We start from the raw sequence: 18478 nt of genomic DNA, 5'->3' as shown, positions 1-18478 counted from the left end.
AATTCCATGCCATAAAATATGATAATCTTTACAAAACTGTAAGTCATTAGTAGCCTTTCTTTAATGCAAAGAGAAGAGTTTGGTCAACATAATAAGAAGAGGAAAAAAGTTCAGATTTCAGGGAAAATGCAGACAGACTATTAGTATGTCCCACCAGACAGCTGGTCCAAACAAAACCAACACGGTGTAAAGCAGCAGCGATGGGTCCATCCTGCAAGACTTTCATGCACAACTGCTCCAGAATTCACATAATGGGCAGCCTCAGGGTGAATACGCTGGGATGGAGGGGTGGGAGGACTAAATGCATAAGAAAAAAATGTAACAGACTTACTGTTAAGCTTGGTGATTCTCCACAATTTTTCTGGGCCAGATTGCTTACTCAGTTCGAATTTGAATGGATCTGTATTGGGATGAAGGTCTTTGTCTGATGCTCCTAGTACCACTACCCTGAGATCTTTTGCATCATCACAAACTTTGGCCAGTGTTGGATAAAGGGATGGGACATTGTCATTGACATCCTCCAAAGTGATGTGTAAAGTTCCTGTACCTGTAGCGGGAGGGTTACCTATATGAAAAAAACAAACATATATTTATTAGATCACAATTCCATAAACACTTGCTCTTATTTGTACCTGCATGCTTGCAAAGGGAAAGAATTTTTATAGTTCTTATCTCCGTTATATGAAAATTATTGTTTTCAAAAACTGAGGAGTCATTATTGTAAATTTGTTGCTGTGTTTTCAGAATGCAGACTGTCTGATTCTCTACAGTATGGATAATTATTCTAAGGAAACTTCTGGGAGAAGAATATTTTGAAGCTAAAATGAGATTAGGAGATGAATAGATATCTGGAAAAGAATCTGTTCTTAGAATCATAGAATGGGTTGGGTTGGAAGGGACCTAAAGATCATCTAGTTCCAACCCCCCTGCCACGGGTAGGGACACCTTCCACTAGTCCAACCTTTGCTCAAAGCCCCGTCCAACCTGGCCTTGAACACTGCCAGGGAGGGGGCAGCCACAGCTTCTCTGGGCAACCTGTGCCAGTGTCTCACTGCCCTCTCACAGTAGCTAATTTCTTCCTTATATCTAGTCTAAATCTACTCTCTTTGAGTTTAAAACCGTGACGCCTCATCCTATCCCTACACCCTACATAAAGAGTCCCTCCCCACCTTTCCTGTAGCCCCTTTAAATCCTGTGAGGACACTCTAAGGTCTCCCCAGAGCCTTCTCTTCTCCAGCTGAACACCCCCAACTCTCTCAGCCTGTCCTCACAGGGGAGGTGCTCCAGCCCCCTGATCATCTTCGTGGCCTCCTCTGGACCTGCTCGAGCAGGTCCGTGTCCTTCTGATGTTGGTGCCCCCAGAGCTGGACACAGCACTGCAGGGGGGTCTCACGAGAGCGGAGTAGAGGGGGAGAGTCACCTCCCTCGACCTGCTGGCCACACTGCTCTGGGTGCAGCCCAGGACACAGTTGGCTTTCTGGGCTGTGAGTGCCCATTGCTGGCTCAGAGTCAGTTTTCCATCCACTAATACCCCCAAGTCCTTCTCCGCAGGGCTGCTCTCAATCCACTCCTCACCCAGCCTGTATTTCTGCTTGGGATTGCCCCAACCCATGGGCAGGACTTTGCACTTGGCCTTGTTGAACTTCATGAAGTTGGCACAGGCCCATCACTCCAGCCTGTCCAGGTCCCTGTGGATAGCACATCCAGAGTGTCGGCCCCAACCACACAGCTCAGTGTCGCTGGCAAACTTGCTGAGGGTGCCTTGATCCCACTGTCCATGTCGCCAACAAAGATGTTAAACAGCGCCGGTCCCAACATGACCCCTGAGGATGCCACTCATCACCGCTCTCCACTCGGACATCGTGCAGCTGACCACAACTCTCTGAGTGCGACCATCCAGCCAACTACTTATCCATGGAGTGGTCCACCCATCAAATCCATGTCTCTCCAATTAAGAGATAAGGATGTCATGTGGGACAGCGTCAGATGCTTTGCACATGTCCAGGTAGATGACGTCAGTTCCTCTTTTCTTATCTACCAACACTGTACCCTGTTGTAGAAGGTCACCACATTCATCAGGCACGATTTGCCCTTAGTGAAGCCATGTTGGCAGTCACCAATCTGCTCCTTATTTTCCCTGTGCCCTAGCACAGTTTCCAGGGGGATCCGCTCCATGATCTTGCTGGGCACAGAGGTGAGACTGACTGGCCTGTAGTTGCCCAGGTCTTCTTTTTTTCCCTTTTTATAAATTGGGGTTATGTTTCCCCTTTTCCAGTCAGTGGGAACTTCACCAGACTGCCATGACTTTTCAAATATGATGGATTGTGTCTCAGCCACTTCACCTACCAGTTCCCTTGGGACCCACGGATGCATCTCATCAGGTCCCATGGACTTGTGCACCTTCAGGTTCCTTAGATGGTCTCAAACCTGATCTTCTCCTACAATGGGCAGTTCTTCATTCCCCCAGTCCCTGCCTTTGCCTTCTGAGTCTTGGGTGGTGTGTCTGGCTGGAGCCCTTGCTGGTGAAGACTGAGGCAAAAAAGTCATTGAGTACCTCACCCTTCTCCATGTCCCAGTTAACCAGGTCTCCTGTTTCCTTCTGGAGAGGGCCCACATTTTCCCTAGTCCTCCTTTTATCATCAATGTACCTATAGAAGCTTTTTTTGTTGCCCTTGATGTCCCTGGCCAGACTTAATTCTATCAGGGCTTTGGCCTTCCTAACCTGATCCCTGGCTGCTCAGACAGTTTCTCTGTATTCCTCCCAGGTTACCTGTCCTTGCTTCTGCCCTCTGTACACTTCCTTTTTATGTTGAGCTTGTCCAGGAGCTCCTTGTTCATCCATTCAGCCTCCTGGAGTTCTTACCTGACTTCCTCTTTGTCAGGACGCATCGCTCCTGAGCTTGGAGGAGGTGATCCTTGAATATCAACCAGCTTTCTTGGGCCTTTCTTCCCTCCAGGGCTTTATCCCATGCTGCTCTGCCAAGCAGATCCCTGAAGAGGCCAAATTCTGCTCTCCTGAAGTACAGGGTAGCGAGCTCACTGTGTGCCCTCCTCACCACCTAAGGATCTTGAACTCCACCATTTCATGGTCACTGCAGCCAAGGCTGCCCCTGAGCTTCACACTCCCCACCAGACCCTCCTTGTTGGTGAGAACAAGGTCCAGCACAGCACCTCTCCTCAGTGGCTCCTCCAGCACTTGGAGAAGGAAGTTATCATCAACGCATTCCAGGAACCTCCTGGATTGCTTATGTGCTACAGTGTTGTCCCTCCAACAGGTATCAGGGTGGTTGAAGCCCCCCATCTGGACCAGGGCTTGTGAACGTGAGGCTGCTCCCATCTGTCTGTAGAGGACCTCATCTGCTCAGTCTTCCTGGTCGGGTGGCCTGTAGCAGACCCCACTATAACATCCCCTGTCCCTGCTTTCCCTTTAATCCTGACCCATAAGGTCTCAGTCAGCTCCTCATCCATCCCTGGGCAGATGTCTGTGCACTCCAGCTGGTCACTGACACAGAGGGTGACACCCCCTCCTCATCTCCTGTGTCTGTCCTTCAATTCCAACACTCCAGTCACAGGAGTCATGAACACATACTGAAAGAAACGTAGTAGGAAACATCCCCCAGATAGACAGCATGATATTAAAAGAATCGAGAACAAGACGAGGAAAAATGACAGCAGAGAGGAATCAATTTGTATGGTGGGTGCCCATAAACAGAACAGGACCAGGTCATTCCCCAGCAACCCTTAGGGCCCTGTTTAGTTATGTCAGCAGAAGTGAAACCTGTCAACATGCAACTCTGGAAAATGAGATCTTTTATTTACCCAGAGCCATGCTGTGTTAGCAGTGGAGTTTCAAGCTTTCTCAAATTATTTGCCAGCCTGCCTCAGCCCTGACCCGAAAGAACCGGCTTCAGAGGTGAGGATGATGTTTATTCACCATGGTACGGCTACAAGCCTTTGTGCCAAGGCTGTGACTGACAAACCAGCCGTGGCACTGGAAATGTTTGTAACGGAGATGTCTGCCCACTGGGAGTCGGACTGAGACCAGCACCTCATTTCACGGAGGTCAGAGAGGAGCTGACAAGTGGTAATAACTTTCAGTCACTACAGATGTGTGCCGTGGTTGAGCCAGTAACCTGCTGCTTTCAGTCTAAAGCTCAATATCTTATTACAGATCCCTTTGCTATCCCATTTTAAATGATGTCAAATTTTTCCAAATGCACGTTCCTTCCTTCATTGTATACTGTACTTATTAATTTCTCCTGTGAAATGCTGCACTTCTGGGTTGTGTTACTTGTTTTTCTCATTTAGTACACAACATCTATGATCTCTGCGCTTCCCTTAGCTATAAACCCTTAGCAGGTAGAAAGGATTCAAGAGGTTGCACTTAACCTGTAAAGCACTAGTGCAATGTGTCACGGTATTTTTAAGTTTAGCACTGAAAGAGGTACACTTTAGCATAATTACCCTGCCTATAGCAGCCCCATAAACTGTGGAATTATTGCTGCACTGTGAGTGCATCCTAAGGGAGAAGTAAATACCCTGTGGTCTGGATCTGATAAACTACTAACTGTAGCAGAATGCAATTAGTCCTTTCAATAACAAATGTTACTAATGATGACACTTCATCCATTTCATGCACACATAAATGCATAACAAAGGCAAAATTTTCATAGTTCTTTAGCTTTCACCCCCTCCTCATCTTGCACTTTGTCATCAGAAGGGTTAGGGTTGAGTTCTTTTTAATGAAAAAGAAATTATTTTTCACTTTTTATTGGACTAATTGAATTTGCAGAAAGACTCCAATACATTTTTTGTTCTTGATATATTATTAAGTAAAGTCATACGGCAGAATGGATGAAAAGACATTCAAGTATTTGAAATATGATCATAAAAGCCAGCCTTTCATGCACTTAATTAAACTGCTGTCTTTAATTTTGAATGCATTATTTCCACACTGGACTGATAATGTCTTATGCACTGCCCTTCTTATCTTTCTCTGAAGTCAGTAATATTAAAATCTGCCTTTTGAAATTAAGAAGCCAACAGCATTATGAATGTACTGTTATTTTGTCAAATGCAGATATGGCTGCATTTTCTCTGCCAGGCAAATGTTTCACTCTCTTTGTATGGCTTTATGGGCCAGTCAACTATTACGCACAAATAGAGAGAAAGGAAATTGCTTCTGTCCATTTCAATGACTTATTCTGTGGTTGGTTTATTTATAATGATTTAAACAAAATCTTTTGGTGATTTATGAAGACCTCCAAAAGAAAAATAGGCAAATGTCAAGGTCATAAACTGAAGCTTGTTAACACACATGTCATAAAAAATACAACAAAAAATGAATCAAGGAAAAATGGTCACAACATATCCACTGGGAATATATGACTTTCATAAATTTGACAGTATTATGCCTTTGAAATAATTCAAAAATCCCATGATCTCCAGACAGCTTTGGTTTTAAAATGAAAGATTTCTGTAGCATATTTTAATTCTGAAATAAAACTTCTCTTAATTTGTATTGTAAAACCTTGCAGCTGAAAGGAGAATTAATATGCAAACCAAGACATAAAGGGTTCTGTCCACCAACCCTTGGGAGCAGCTTTTCAAAAGAGCTCCGCTACGAGTTTTGTCACTGAACTGAATTGGCCATTCTTCCTGAGGATGAACACTTTAAACATTTAGGTGCCTTTAGAGCCATTTGAGAGAGAGATAATTTCAAATTCCTGCTAAGGCTCCCACAAGCGGCATAGCTGTGAATATGCACATGAATGGAAGAGCATTACTCACGTGTGTAAAAGCTACTAAAACAGAGACTGAAGGATGACTAATTTCATACTGAAAGAAACTGAAAGCTTGATATTGAATCCTGATTTTAATAATCTAGAGCAAGACTGAGCACCTTAAGAAGTAATCTCCAATGAGTCCAAAATGCAGGTAGGATCTTTCAAGTTAGTTAAGGTCTGTGGGACTGAGACTTTGATCAGCAACACTAAAAAAGTACAGATTCATATTAGAACATGCTGCAATTGGAAATGTATGATACACTTATCTGAATTGGGTCAGGACTGGTAATGTCTTTGTATCCTGGCATTAGACTGCATACAAAGCTTCTAACAGCAGTCTTCAGTTAGACAACAGCTACTGCTGTTGTAAGATGCAACAAGTGAGAAATAGACTAACAAAGTAGTTACATTTTATGAGACAGAGTGCCATGGAATATGATGGGATCTGTTGTTGGGGAACTGGACTCTGCAATGCAAGGGCCTGTTACCAGAAGATGTAGATGTTCAATTGGATTTTAGTGCTATCAGTATAAATAAACCATGTTGCTAACTTCAGTTAAAAAAATAGTTTCAAAAGAAGTATTATAGAAACAGATACTTTGTATACTTCTGTCTACTTGAATTTTGATGAAAAGCCATGCAGAATAATTTAGAATTATTAGTGTAAAGTCTTAAATTATAAGCCCTCTGTAGAAACACAAGGTCAAGAAATTTGAAAACTGGCATTCATTTTTGGCCCAAAAAGTTCCCATAGGAACAGTGACGGCGTTTAGACATTTAACTATTCAAATGACTCTGCCAATCAGGTAGTTAGTGTCTTAAAAGATACCAATTATGTACAATGATGGCCATGGACTAAGATGACATTTCTCTTAAGTATCAAGACTTGTATAAAATGGCATGTCTAACAAGCAATCATATGGTTGAATGGCTGATGATGCATTTAATCTGAGCATAACATTTTTATGGACATGAAGAGCCATTTCATGTTCCACTTTCTAGTTTTTCTACAGAAATGTGATGCTGTTGTGTACAGATTTCTAATATGGCTGAGCTGTGCTCCGTGAAATTAAAGACAGTATCTGGACTGCTTTGAAACTAAATTAAGACACTCCTAATCAGTGCACATTCAAATAGCAACAGCTTTCATTTATTTGAAATGACAGCAAAAATAGTTAGGAATTGCCACACAGCAGGTAAGATTTTCTGATGTGTCACACAATAAGAAGCCAAACACCCCTAAAAAGTCAATGAAAGTTGACGACTTAATTTTTGGGGGTATCCAAAGAAAACCTCATAGTGTGACTGAGGGTTGCTACACAGCACCCTATTTCTTTGCATGATGTAAACACACCTGCACTTCTATCTTGTCTTCCTACTGTTAGCGTCATGAAAGCCTGACAGAAGGATCCACACTGCATGAATCAGTCCACAGTCATGTCTCAATGTCTCACCACATCTTGTGCAGGCTTTAAAAGAGTCAATGCAGATGCTAATACCTATGTAGCCTCAATTTATTAATATGAAAGTGGTTTTTATATGTTTTAACTCAAAGTGTGATTTTCATGGAGCATTTTGAGTTCACACATTTTTTTCACTTCATGCTAAGGAAGCCTCAGGGAACACAACACTGGCTACATGGTGTCTGGGCCATGTCAACCTGCTATTTTCTCCACTAACTGAGCTCTATCAACAACAGCAACAGTGGAAGAAACCATTCGGGCACTTCACTGTTGGAATCACAACCGTTATCTTGTTTAGACACTATATTCTCTTCTAGGACTACAGCTGAGCATAAGGGTAGTTAAAAGTAGCCATCCATCTGCACTAAATTGCCAGCATGTACTCACAGAAACTGGTCAGAGACATTGTTCTAAGTGGTAGAACATTTTCAAGATGAAAGAGTTGTTTAAATGCACCTCAAAGAAAAAAAGTAATGAAGATTTAATCCTTTTCTTCCAGCTTTCCCTTTCCAATTTGCAGTAAAGCTCAAGATTAGCTTAAATGACCCTGATTACATTTTCCAAGCATTCAAAAACATATTCAGAATTTAGAAACAAACAGGTTTGGACATTTGAATTATGGTGAGTTTAGAGTGTCCTTGAAAATGAAGATGCATATTCCTTAAAGCAGTGGAAAGGTTCTTAAGAATGTATCCAAGTAAAACAATTGCTTGAACATTGCTGCTTAGAACATAAAATCATGTTCTTTGGTCAACAGACAACCCAAAATCAAAGAATTAAACAGATGTTGTCCATCCTACCTTGAGCTGAGTTCTAAAATTTTTGAATCCCTCTTTGGAATAACTGACGTGTATTTTTTGTATTCTTTTTACTCTTAGAATTGGGTATTTAAAATATGTTTATATTAAGATTTAAAGGATATTATAAACTAAATAAATTGGATATAACAAGAATATTTGTTCAGGTAAATAAAATTTCATTTAATTTGTGAAAACCAACAGGAAAGTCCTCAAGAAATATTATCCCTTCTAGTTTGATTCTTTTTTTTCAGTTTGATGCCAGACTTGACTTGATCTAAAATAGAACAAGTTGCACAAGGGAGAACAAGGAATATCAAACACAAAAAAGTACATTTCCACATGCTGTGTGAAAATGGGCTTTGAATAAATCAGATGAAAGTCAGTTTACTTGTAAATAATATAATTTGTTTAGTGGCAGAGCTAAGCTACAAAGCATTGATAATCAACTAACAGGAAAAATGCCAGACCCACAAACCAAAAAGTGTTAAGACTTGGAGAGAATGAGACTGCATGTTTTCACTTATATTTAGAAAGTTCACCTAATGGTCTCAAAATCTGAACATAGGAAATCTTCTCTATTTAGAACCCTAATGGTTTGTAACTTGGTCATTACAGCAAAGGAATATTTGTGTAAATGTATTTACATAACAAAATCTAATTAGAAACAAATATGAAAAAAAGGAATTTAATTTGAACTGCTATACTTTTTTTTTTTTTTTTTTTTTTTTTTTAAAGAACGCCAGAGACCTTGGATTCTGGCAATATTTATCAAATTTCCAAAGAAGAAAAATCAACCATTCTAGAGAATCCAGCTGACACACAGATCTAAGCCACAGTATTGCTGGAAGCCAGAACAGTTTTTAGGAAGAATGGAGCATGAACTGTCCCTTTTCACATGCTCATTATGAATGGTAAAAAGATTTCTGTACTCATTTCTTTTTATTAAATTAAGCTTCCAGCACCATCAAATGAATACATATTATCTATGTCCTTCTATGCCATGATGCAGAAATTACAAGGCCATTTATTTCCTAGAGCAAGCAATAGGGTATCCATTGCCATATAGATTTCCTCTCAAGCTGACAGAGTGGAAATTCATCTATTCTAAATTTTACTAGAATATTTATGGTTTACCATTTAGCAGCAGCTTCTAATCCACTTGCACTACTATCACTTATGTGACCCAGAAAGCTCAATTCCAACTTTTTTTCCCCACTTCTACTTTTTTTCTGGCTAACAAAGTTACGCAGATACAAAATGAATGACCAATTATAGTAAGAACAATTTTCCTTCATATTTGAGCAGGAAAAAAGGCCTTTGAGAATGTGGGTTTGCTAATTTCTGGCACAATTACCTTTCCTCTGAACCATCATGAATAAAGCCTTGTCTCAAAACTTCTATGAACTACATGTGAATCATATCGAGGACAGTCATATCGAGGTCAGTTTGGAACTGCAATGATGCCTACAGAATTTCTTACATTTCACTCCCATGGAACTAACTGTAAAATGTAGGACTGCCTAGGATCTCTCCTTGCATATGGATTTTTCACCTATTTCTCTATTTTCAGCTTCATATTTGCCTGAAGGAGAATACAGCAAGAAAGGAGAAGAAGAAAAAATGAAAAGAGCATTGTAGAAGTTCCCAAATTGTTTGGAGGGAGCTGTGCAGCCAGACTGTGCAGTACGTGGTTAGGCTAAGTAACATGTTCTCTCTTTAAATTACTATACTTCAAATATGGACTGTGAGAAACAATGCTTCATGCTTTCTAATGATACTGCTGTGAAAATCTAAACACAAATGTCTGTCTCCTCCCTCATGGTTCTTTTTTTTCCCTCCATATGCTGTTTTTCTAATCAGAATATGTGTGCATACTAGGTGATTTGGCAGCAGGTACCCTCACTGCAGGCATAAATCCCATTCAGACAGGCGTATTCCATTACATTTTGTGTTCAAGCTGAACTCTCCTAATGGTTCAACCAAAGTAAATGGAACCAGCAGAGTGGGAAGATACCAAGATTTGGGTGTGCTGCTCAAAATCTGACATAGTGCTGACATTTTGTATAAAAGAGGTCCCAAATTTCCCATGAGTTGAAATTTCCTACGCATTTTGTGTATGTATTGTCATATAGATATTTTTCAAAATTTGTAAAATAAATAGTCTTTAAAAGTTACAATCCTTCATTCATTCACTGAAATAATATATGCAGATCCTATTTTTGAGTAATTACATTTCAAAAGAGCACAGCTCTTTCAGCATATCAAATTGCTGCTGACATATGCCATCCGTCTTAAATACTGTTTTCGGCATTCTAATTTCTTTTTCTAATCATGAGTCTGTGATGACAAATTAAAACAATATTTTGTGTGCAATTCATATTTTACTGAAATTTGAAATGGCAAGAAAAGGATGAGTATTCAATTTATTTTCTCTTCTCAATTAATACAGCAATTAAGATAAGGGGTATAAAACTGGCTTAATTGGGTTGCCATGGCAACTAATTGCCTGATTTCTTCAAAAATAGCATGTTTTAGGTGGAATCAATCTGTGGTAATTTAATTATGTACATCATGAAGCAAGAAGACAGGTTAGATACATGTAAGGAAAAGTTCTAATTGCAAATTGCTACACATCTCTTTGTTACTCCAGTTTTTTTCTAGATGTTGTCTGTTACTGTTCATTACACATAGTACAGAATGATAATTTTTCTTTTTAATGATTAGGAGTACTGAGACTTGCACAATAAATGAGATTTGGAATTGCTTGGGTGTAGTTCAGCTGATCCTTGGAAACAAGGAAAAATAGTGAAAACTAGACCCTGACTCACTTCCTCATTTTGCTTGGCATATGCAACAGGGAAAATGAAATAGTGCTGCTCAGCTGGCTAGTCTGTACACGTGCAACTGGCCACAGTCACAGAAGCAATACCCAAGCTGTGGTTTTTTAAACTGGCCATTGTAGCTCAAGGCAAACACTGAAATCACATCAATCTAGAATCACATCTTTTTATAGTTCTCCATCTCTCTTAACCTCTACCTTGCTCAAATACATATACTCATTAAATGGAGGGCACTGCTCCTGACGCTTCTTTCCTGCCACCCAGCCCTGCTGCTGGACATCCTGCCTGCGACCGCTGCCCTGCAAATGCTCGTGATGTCAAACACTGGGGTGGTGATGTCATGGAGGGAGCAAACCACTTTCAGAGAAAGAAACAGTTGTTTTCACTCATGAGTATTGCTGTAAGCAAGGGCTTACTGTGATTTAGTACATTTAAAGCTACCTCAGGTAACATTTTGAACCCTTAACTCCGTGATGCCCCATTTTTAATGACATTTATCCTCCTCTATGTTTAATGTAATAGAAGTACTTCTATTGCCAATTTTTGTCTCAGTAGTTCCCTGGTGATGAGAACAGCAGGGGAAGAAGGTGGCACACACTTCCCCTAGATCAGAGTATCTGTCTCAGAGGGAGAACATTGCTGCTTTGTGTGGGTGGTGCCACCCACCTGGCATAAGCAAACGGGAGCTGGCAGCTGCATTTAACCAGCTGAGCAAGACTGGGTATTAGTGTTTCACCAGTTGTCACCAGCAGCTGACATACTTCAACAGCATAGGTGGTTTTAACATGTATCGGGCAAACAAAGGTAACCAAAGTTTTTTTTCCTTAAAGAGACAGAAAAAGTTTCACAATGGGGACATTAACTAGGGTTGCATGCCCCCCAGCAACAGTGTGACTGATTATTGCATAGCTAAGGTAAATCTGGATATATTTTATTATCCATCCCTCCTAAAGGAAGAGGAGAAACCAATTTTAGCTTTTTTACATTTCACACATTTTCCAGATATTTTTTAGCTTCACCTCCAAAATTTTAATGTTTTTCTCCTCCCTTACTTTTTCTAAATAATGACTCAAACTGTCAGAATACAGGGGAAAGAAGGCCATTCCTGGAGAGTTTTTAGCATGACAGACCTTGTGAGAAAAACATACGGGTATTCTGCTTTACAATAGGTGTCCCAAATACTCCAGTGTGTAATAGAATCTCTAGGATGACACTACAACATAGTCACGCAGCAAATTTGGAAAGTCTGTTCTAAGCCGATTTCTCAAACTCAAATAATTTCTTGTCTGTATTTAACATATGTGTGTTTTACAGATATACTCCCAATAACTGCACTGTACACTCGTGATATTACATTGGGGTTTGTGATTAGAATGCTAAATTCAGGAAATAAAATGATCATTGTTATTGGCACTTTTATTAGTTGAATGAAACCTCTGGTGTTTTCCAAGTTTGCATAAACCTGACTTTGTCCCATTATGAGCATATTCTCAGATTAAACACAGTTCATGACACTTTAATGTGTTAACTCTGCTTCATGATATTTCCTACCAGTGTTTAATTTCTTCTTTAATAGACCAGAGACTCTATGTCCACACAATTCTTTAATAAAAAGTTTTCAAATTCTAAAGACACTACCTTGACCTTTACTGAAATCAAAAGTACAGAGAAAATTAGGATATTCTTTCCAAAAAGTCCTTTTTAAAGTGAAATTTCCCCTAATAAAAGGTCAAGCTTTATTATCTATAAAATTAATGCTGTGTCCATCAAATTTGCTCTTACACATTGTTTCTATTATGTTTGGGAAGGCACAGGAGCTGTTTAGATCAGAAATAACACGATTCTTACTTAACTACCTTTCTCTGAAGTTAATTTGATAATGCTGAAAAATAATATCATCAAGTTCAGAAAGAATATTATAAACAAGTAAATTATTTTCTGCAGTGGAATGACTCTATTTTCTATGGTCCATTCATGGTTACTGTCCTACTGGTAAAGAATAGTTTTGTGATTTACTGAAAAAAGGTAAAGATGTGATGGATTTTTATAAAGAACTACGAAGCATGAAGCCTCCTGGTTTTACTTCTGACAGAAATCTTCAACATTTTACAAATAAGAAAATTGCCCTGGCACTTATCCCCTGCACTGAAGCCAGTGCCTGCTGAATCCAGTGACAGATTCTCTATTGCCATCAGTGAAAGGGTAGGAGAAAAGCAGCACTGTGAGTTTTGTTTTCAGCTGTCTCCACTCTTCACCCATGATAGCACTCGAATGCAAGGTCATTTTAAAAAGAGGTGACCATGGATGGGACAACAGTATCTTTTCTGTAATTATATAAATTCTATATGGTATGAATACTGATAGAAAATAATATGTTTATTTACTGTTTTAATGTATGTCTAAGGTCCTTTAGCAAGGTCTAAGGTCCAAGGTTTTATTTGATTTTAGAACCTCGCCTTATCATAAATACTGTTAAAAATTAGCGCACAACTCACAGACACCCTTGCACAGTAAGCGTCAAGTTTGCAATCCCTTATACTGACAACTAACAACGTTAACGCTACAGAAACTCCTGCTAGCGCTGTCAGAAACCTGGGGGAAGGAGGATTAGGCGTTGTTGATGTGGCCCCACAGACAGGCAGAGCTCTAACGGAGCCTCGGAAGCCTGGTGAGGACCAGTGTGGCGCTGGGCCCGGGCGCTCTGTGTTCCGCTGGGAGCGGTGTCACACTGCTGCGCTGTGCACGGGCACCACCTGAGCTGCTCTGTGTTCCCCAGTTAGGGAAAGGAAAGTCTATGGCAGCTCACACTTCCTCAGTGCATGTGCTAGCACATCTCAGGTTTGACTTAGAGATAAGATGACAGGCCAAAGGAAATAATAACCTACACTGAATGCTTTTGAAAGAAGTATGGCTGATTAAGTTTGGGGTTTTTTTCCTCTCCCTCCTTTTTGCCCCAAGTCTGTTAGCCCAAGCAAATGACTTGCTCTATTGGAAATGCCTCTGAATTGTCAATTTACCTCCCTATCTCATTTTGCAATTCTTAATCCTGCCTTTGGCTGCCCTGTCACATAAAAGTCCTAACTGTATTCCCTGGCATTAGGCTGCACTTACTAACCCGATGAAAGAGACTTGCAGTTTGTGGACAATGCTGTTTTAAAGAGAATGCATACAGTCACATTCAATCTGATTTTTTTCCTTTTTAAGTTAATAGAACCTTCTTTTAGAGTCCTGAAAGACTCGTGTATTCATTTCATATTATTCTACCACAATTTGGCTTGTCATCTAATGTAATATCCCTTTTCAAGATGGACATTAGCTGTGATGGCTAGAAAAATGAAGCGGGTTTCACAGCTTTGCTAGTTAGAATTATCAGTGGCCTGGAAATAAGTTGGGGAACAACTTCCAGGGATATTATCAGTCCTAGTCATAACTATGGGGGACAAGGCAGACCCCCCAAACCTACCCGTTGAAATCAGTTCTAAAATTTCCTTGGCTGCTTTAGCCACAGAGTCTAGACTGAGACTTCAGACCGGCAGCACCTCTGTGCAAAGACAGCACTGCTCCCTCTGCGGATGGAAGCAACTGGACTGCAAGGGAACCAAAGCTGGCCAGGGCCTTGCCACTGGCCGGCCCCGCGAGAAGCAGTGCTCTCCAGCAGGCCCAGCACCACTCTCCTGCCCAGGTGTGACCAGAGGCAAGTACCTGTGTGTGAGTGAGGCTGAGGCTCTGGAGGAGCTCCTGCCCCTCTCAACTCCCACAAATTCTACTCATATATTTATATAGACCTGGAGATAATTTTTCCAGTTACCAACCTGCCTCTAAGTTTAATATGTTTCACAAGATGTTTGGCAATTAATCCAGGGGTGATACAGACCACAAGGTTAATATCAGCTCTTTAAGTTTTGCTATTTATTGCCACTTCCACATGTGGCTAAGCTACATACAGTGAAGTAGTACAATACTTCTGAATGTTCATTATTAACATCTTAGCACGACAGTACTAAATGCACACATGTGGTTTCTAATTACTTCATTCAAAGAAGTCAATAATGTTGGAGTAGATTAGCTCCTGTGCTAAACAGTACTGCAGAATTACAAATAAAAACAGTAACAGCCTCTTGAATTAGACGCTGACTCAGTACCTCAACTGAACAGGATTCCTTTTCTCTAACCCACATTATAGATCTTCTCTTGCTCTGCTGTTCAGTGCATGGGAACCTTCCCCTTCTCTTCTTTTTCCAGAATGGAAAAAATTCTGGGCATTAAGAGGAGTCCCCTAGCAGTGAGGTTCTTGGCTTAGAATAGATCAGCAACGTATATTATTGCCCTAAGCGCAACATAAAGGTACACCCAGAAAAACACTTTGTCAGACTGGTTTCCACAGTTGAAAATATTCAGCTTCTTCCTCCATCTATTTTCTTTGAGGATATTTGACTCCACTTTTAAAACATACACAACTTTGTTCTTTTGATAATCCCTTCATAATATTGGCCTGAATTTTTACTCTCACTGTAAGATGACATTTCCCAGTGTACCAGATTTTAAGATGCGTTTAAAATATCTTTGTCCAATAGCAAGTAAAAGACAGAAGTAAGTTGAGTGCTACATTTTTCCATGGAAATTTCCTAAGAAAAATATGTATATGAATGTATAAGTAAATCATCATCTCAGCAGATTTTTTTTTCCTTTATACTTAAGGCGATATTTTCTTTTTCCTGTCAGGCCCTGCAAATGTTCCCTGAGTCATGTGGTTACAAAAATGTAGAATTACTCTCCTAAAAAGAACATTTTACAATTAATCACCAGGGCTAAACCAGCTGCAGCTGTGGAAAAGCGTTAGCATATTAGCTGTTATATTACAGACAAATCTTTTATTTGTTTTGTGCCTTTAGCTCTGGAGATTTGGAATGTTCAGGATTTTATCTCTCTTTCTCTGCTCCAAAGTCACTCACTGAATTTTCACTAAATAGTTTAATTTTGATTATATTTGACAGAAGGAACTTTAATCCACACAATATGTAAAAAATACTGCATTTTAACAAGGGTTTTTACTTATGTTTTTATTGTCACTGTCATGGTATTGAATAGAATTCAGCATATCAGGGATGAGTTGTTATTGGTATTTAGGTGCCTTAGGCTTTCTAACTGCTCAAATATTATGAAGAAATTAACTCTGATAAAGATGATTTATTACTTTCCAAGAATGTTCATAGAATATTTGCATCTAGCATTAAGATCCCAGCGTAGGAATACATGCGAGACGTAATCTTAAATCAAAGCTGTTCTAAATTTGAAGTTTTAAGTTAATTCCTGTTTTTTCTTTGTGACAAAGATCTCCGATACCTTCAGGTGGCCACCTAGCAAAGTGCTGAAGCGTACCCTTAAATTTACATGTGCACTTTTCTGAACAGAAAATTTCAATCAGGAAAAAAGTCATATACTTTAACAAATATGATCCATAATAGTTACTCACCACTGTCTATTGCCAGAAAGAGAGCAGTGTAGATGTTATTTTGAACATAAGGAGATTCCCGATCCAGGACAGCAGTGGTGCCAATGGTACCATTGGTAGGGTTAATTTCTAGCCAGCCTGCTGGATCCTTGTAAACCGAATACCTAAATAAAAACATAGAAGTTGTTAACAAGTTACATATCTGGACATAAAACAATTACATTACTCCAAAAGAATATGTCTTTGCATTCACTGGCTTTCGTGGGGTGAAGCTCTTAACACTTAAAAAATGCAATTTAAACTTTGTGTCTTCCCTTTGAGATAGTTCATTATTGTTAGGCTTATCTAATGAATGGAGAGATAGAGAGAGGTTTGAGTCAATTTCTTTGGATGCCTATGTCCCAAAACTTAGTATAGAAATCAGTATTTAAAACATTATGTAGGACCTATTTCCTACTGCTGTGTTACACAGCCAGAGAATCTGAACTCTTCCAGTGGACCTCTGCATCAACACTGGTATTCACAGACTTCCTGAATCCTCTCAGGGTCCTCCTTTTTCCAGACTCAAAAAGTCTGGGTGGACTAGGAGTTATAATTTTAATTTATTTTTTGAGTGTTTTTCATTTTTGTGTTACAATTAGTTATTTTGGGTGAAGCTGGAAACGTAATAAATTGTGGGGTATGGTAGCAAAAAGAGACTATGGATTCATTAGGTCTAACAGGAGCTGGTATTATGCAGACCCAGTTTGCATACATTTGTTCTGCAGTTGGTGATCTGTAGTTTCCTGCTTCTGATGGTTTCAAATAGATGCTTAGAATCTTGGAACAATTCAACCACATTTGTCTAAATAAGGATTTGAAAATGCTGTCTGTCAGATCCCTCAATAAAAATTTCACTTGCACTTTCTTTGCACTAATAGGCACAAATATAAATAGGCCCTGATACTGAAAATATTTAGAGAGATTATGGAGTTTATGCACTAAGAACTATCCTACTTGACTGAAGTAATACACATAAAAATGTTCATGATTAGGGTCTAATTCTATACTCCACTAAATATACTAAGTAATTTAACACCACAGAGCTGAATTGACTGGTACCAATTCCCTCTCTGATGAAATGTCTTAATATTTTAAATCAAAACTCCAATCATATAATCAATAATTAGTATAATAACCTGTTTCTCTTTTTTGTAATTAACTGTTATAGGTCATAAACAGCCATACAATCTTCTGTAGACATTTTAAATTATAAGTAATGGACATGAAACCTGTTCTTGTTTAATGAGTATGTGCCTGGCCAGTGCCTCTTAGTGACGTTCATGTAAGAGGTGTCCCATGTCATAATGCTGCCAAAAATAATTTATCAGTGCAACTATTTCCTGAGGGAATAATCAAAAATAACATTGTTGGAGGGGAAAAAAAGAAGTAAAATGAAATACAATGGCAGTTGCTAGAAGAAGAAAGAATAAATTGCAGGCCAAAGAAAGACATGGTCTCATTGAATGCTTATTTCAGAGTCTTGCTTTGATCTCTTGTGCCCTCTAGAAAGCAGAAAAATAAGTTGTGATTAGTTGCTAGATCCCTCTAGCAGACTGTTAAGGGGTGGCCTTTATCATACTAACAATAAGGAGGCATGTGCAGCTGTCCTATCCAGCTGCCTCTGGCCTCCTAAGTCCTCATTCCAGATCTCAGTCCTGTATAACTCGAGCTTTTTCGTGGTTGAGTTATTTTGATCAGGCAGAGTTTGAGAACTTTGGAATTTTGCTGGGATCTCAGAAAAGCTAGGCAGAGCTGGTAGATGTCCCAGATGGCCATTAATATCATTCATTATTGTTGCAGAAAATTTTATTGTGTTTGAGCAGTAGGTCTGATCATTGGCCAAAGGTAAAAGAAAAACAAAAGCAATTGACTTCGTGCATGGCTCAAGTTTAAATTCTGTCATTAAGACGGCACTGTAAAAGACTGTTGAATGAACCAAAGAATGGATCTCTTCTGTCCCTCATCCCAGGAACTTGCCCTCCAGCATTTGAAATAATGCCATGGGAAGGTGTCATTAAGCAAAGACTTTTTTTCCCCGTGTAAATTAGGATTAGAATGGATTTGATTTATGATAGCCTTTGAATAATAAATTTTG

The 18478-nt window shown here is 39.6% G+C and overlaps 1 protein-coding gene across 3 annotated transcripts in view; it reads right to left on the bottom strand.

Annotated features, from left to right (window-relative positions):
- Positions 1-18478, bottom strand: part of CDH13 (cadherin 13) — a 516835-nt gene that overhangs the window by 22679 nt on the left and 475678 nt on the right. For all 3 annotated transcript variants that reach the window (XM_074881611.1, XM_074881610.1, XM_074881609.1), the window contains 2 exons: positions 16363-16505; positions 332-565 (listed from right to left, as the gene is read on the bottom strand). In XM_074881611.1, the coding sequence (XP_074737712.1) occupies positions 332-565; positions 16363-16505 (377 nt within the window). The remainder of the gene's footprint in view (positions 1-331; positions 566-16362; positions 16506-18478) is intronic.

This window comes from Strix uralensis, chromosome 12 (genome assembly GCF_047716275.1).
Source record: "Strix uralensis isolate ZFMK-TIS-50842 chromosome 12, bStrUra1, whole genome shotgun sequence".
NCBI classification, from domain to species: Eukaryota; Metazoa; Chordata; class Aves; order Strigiformes; family Strigidae; genus Strix; species Strix uralensis.
The sequence above is the reverse complement of the archived record's forward strand: the minus strand, read 5'-3'. Positions and strand labels throughout refer to the sequence as shown.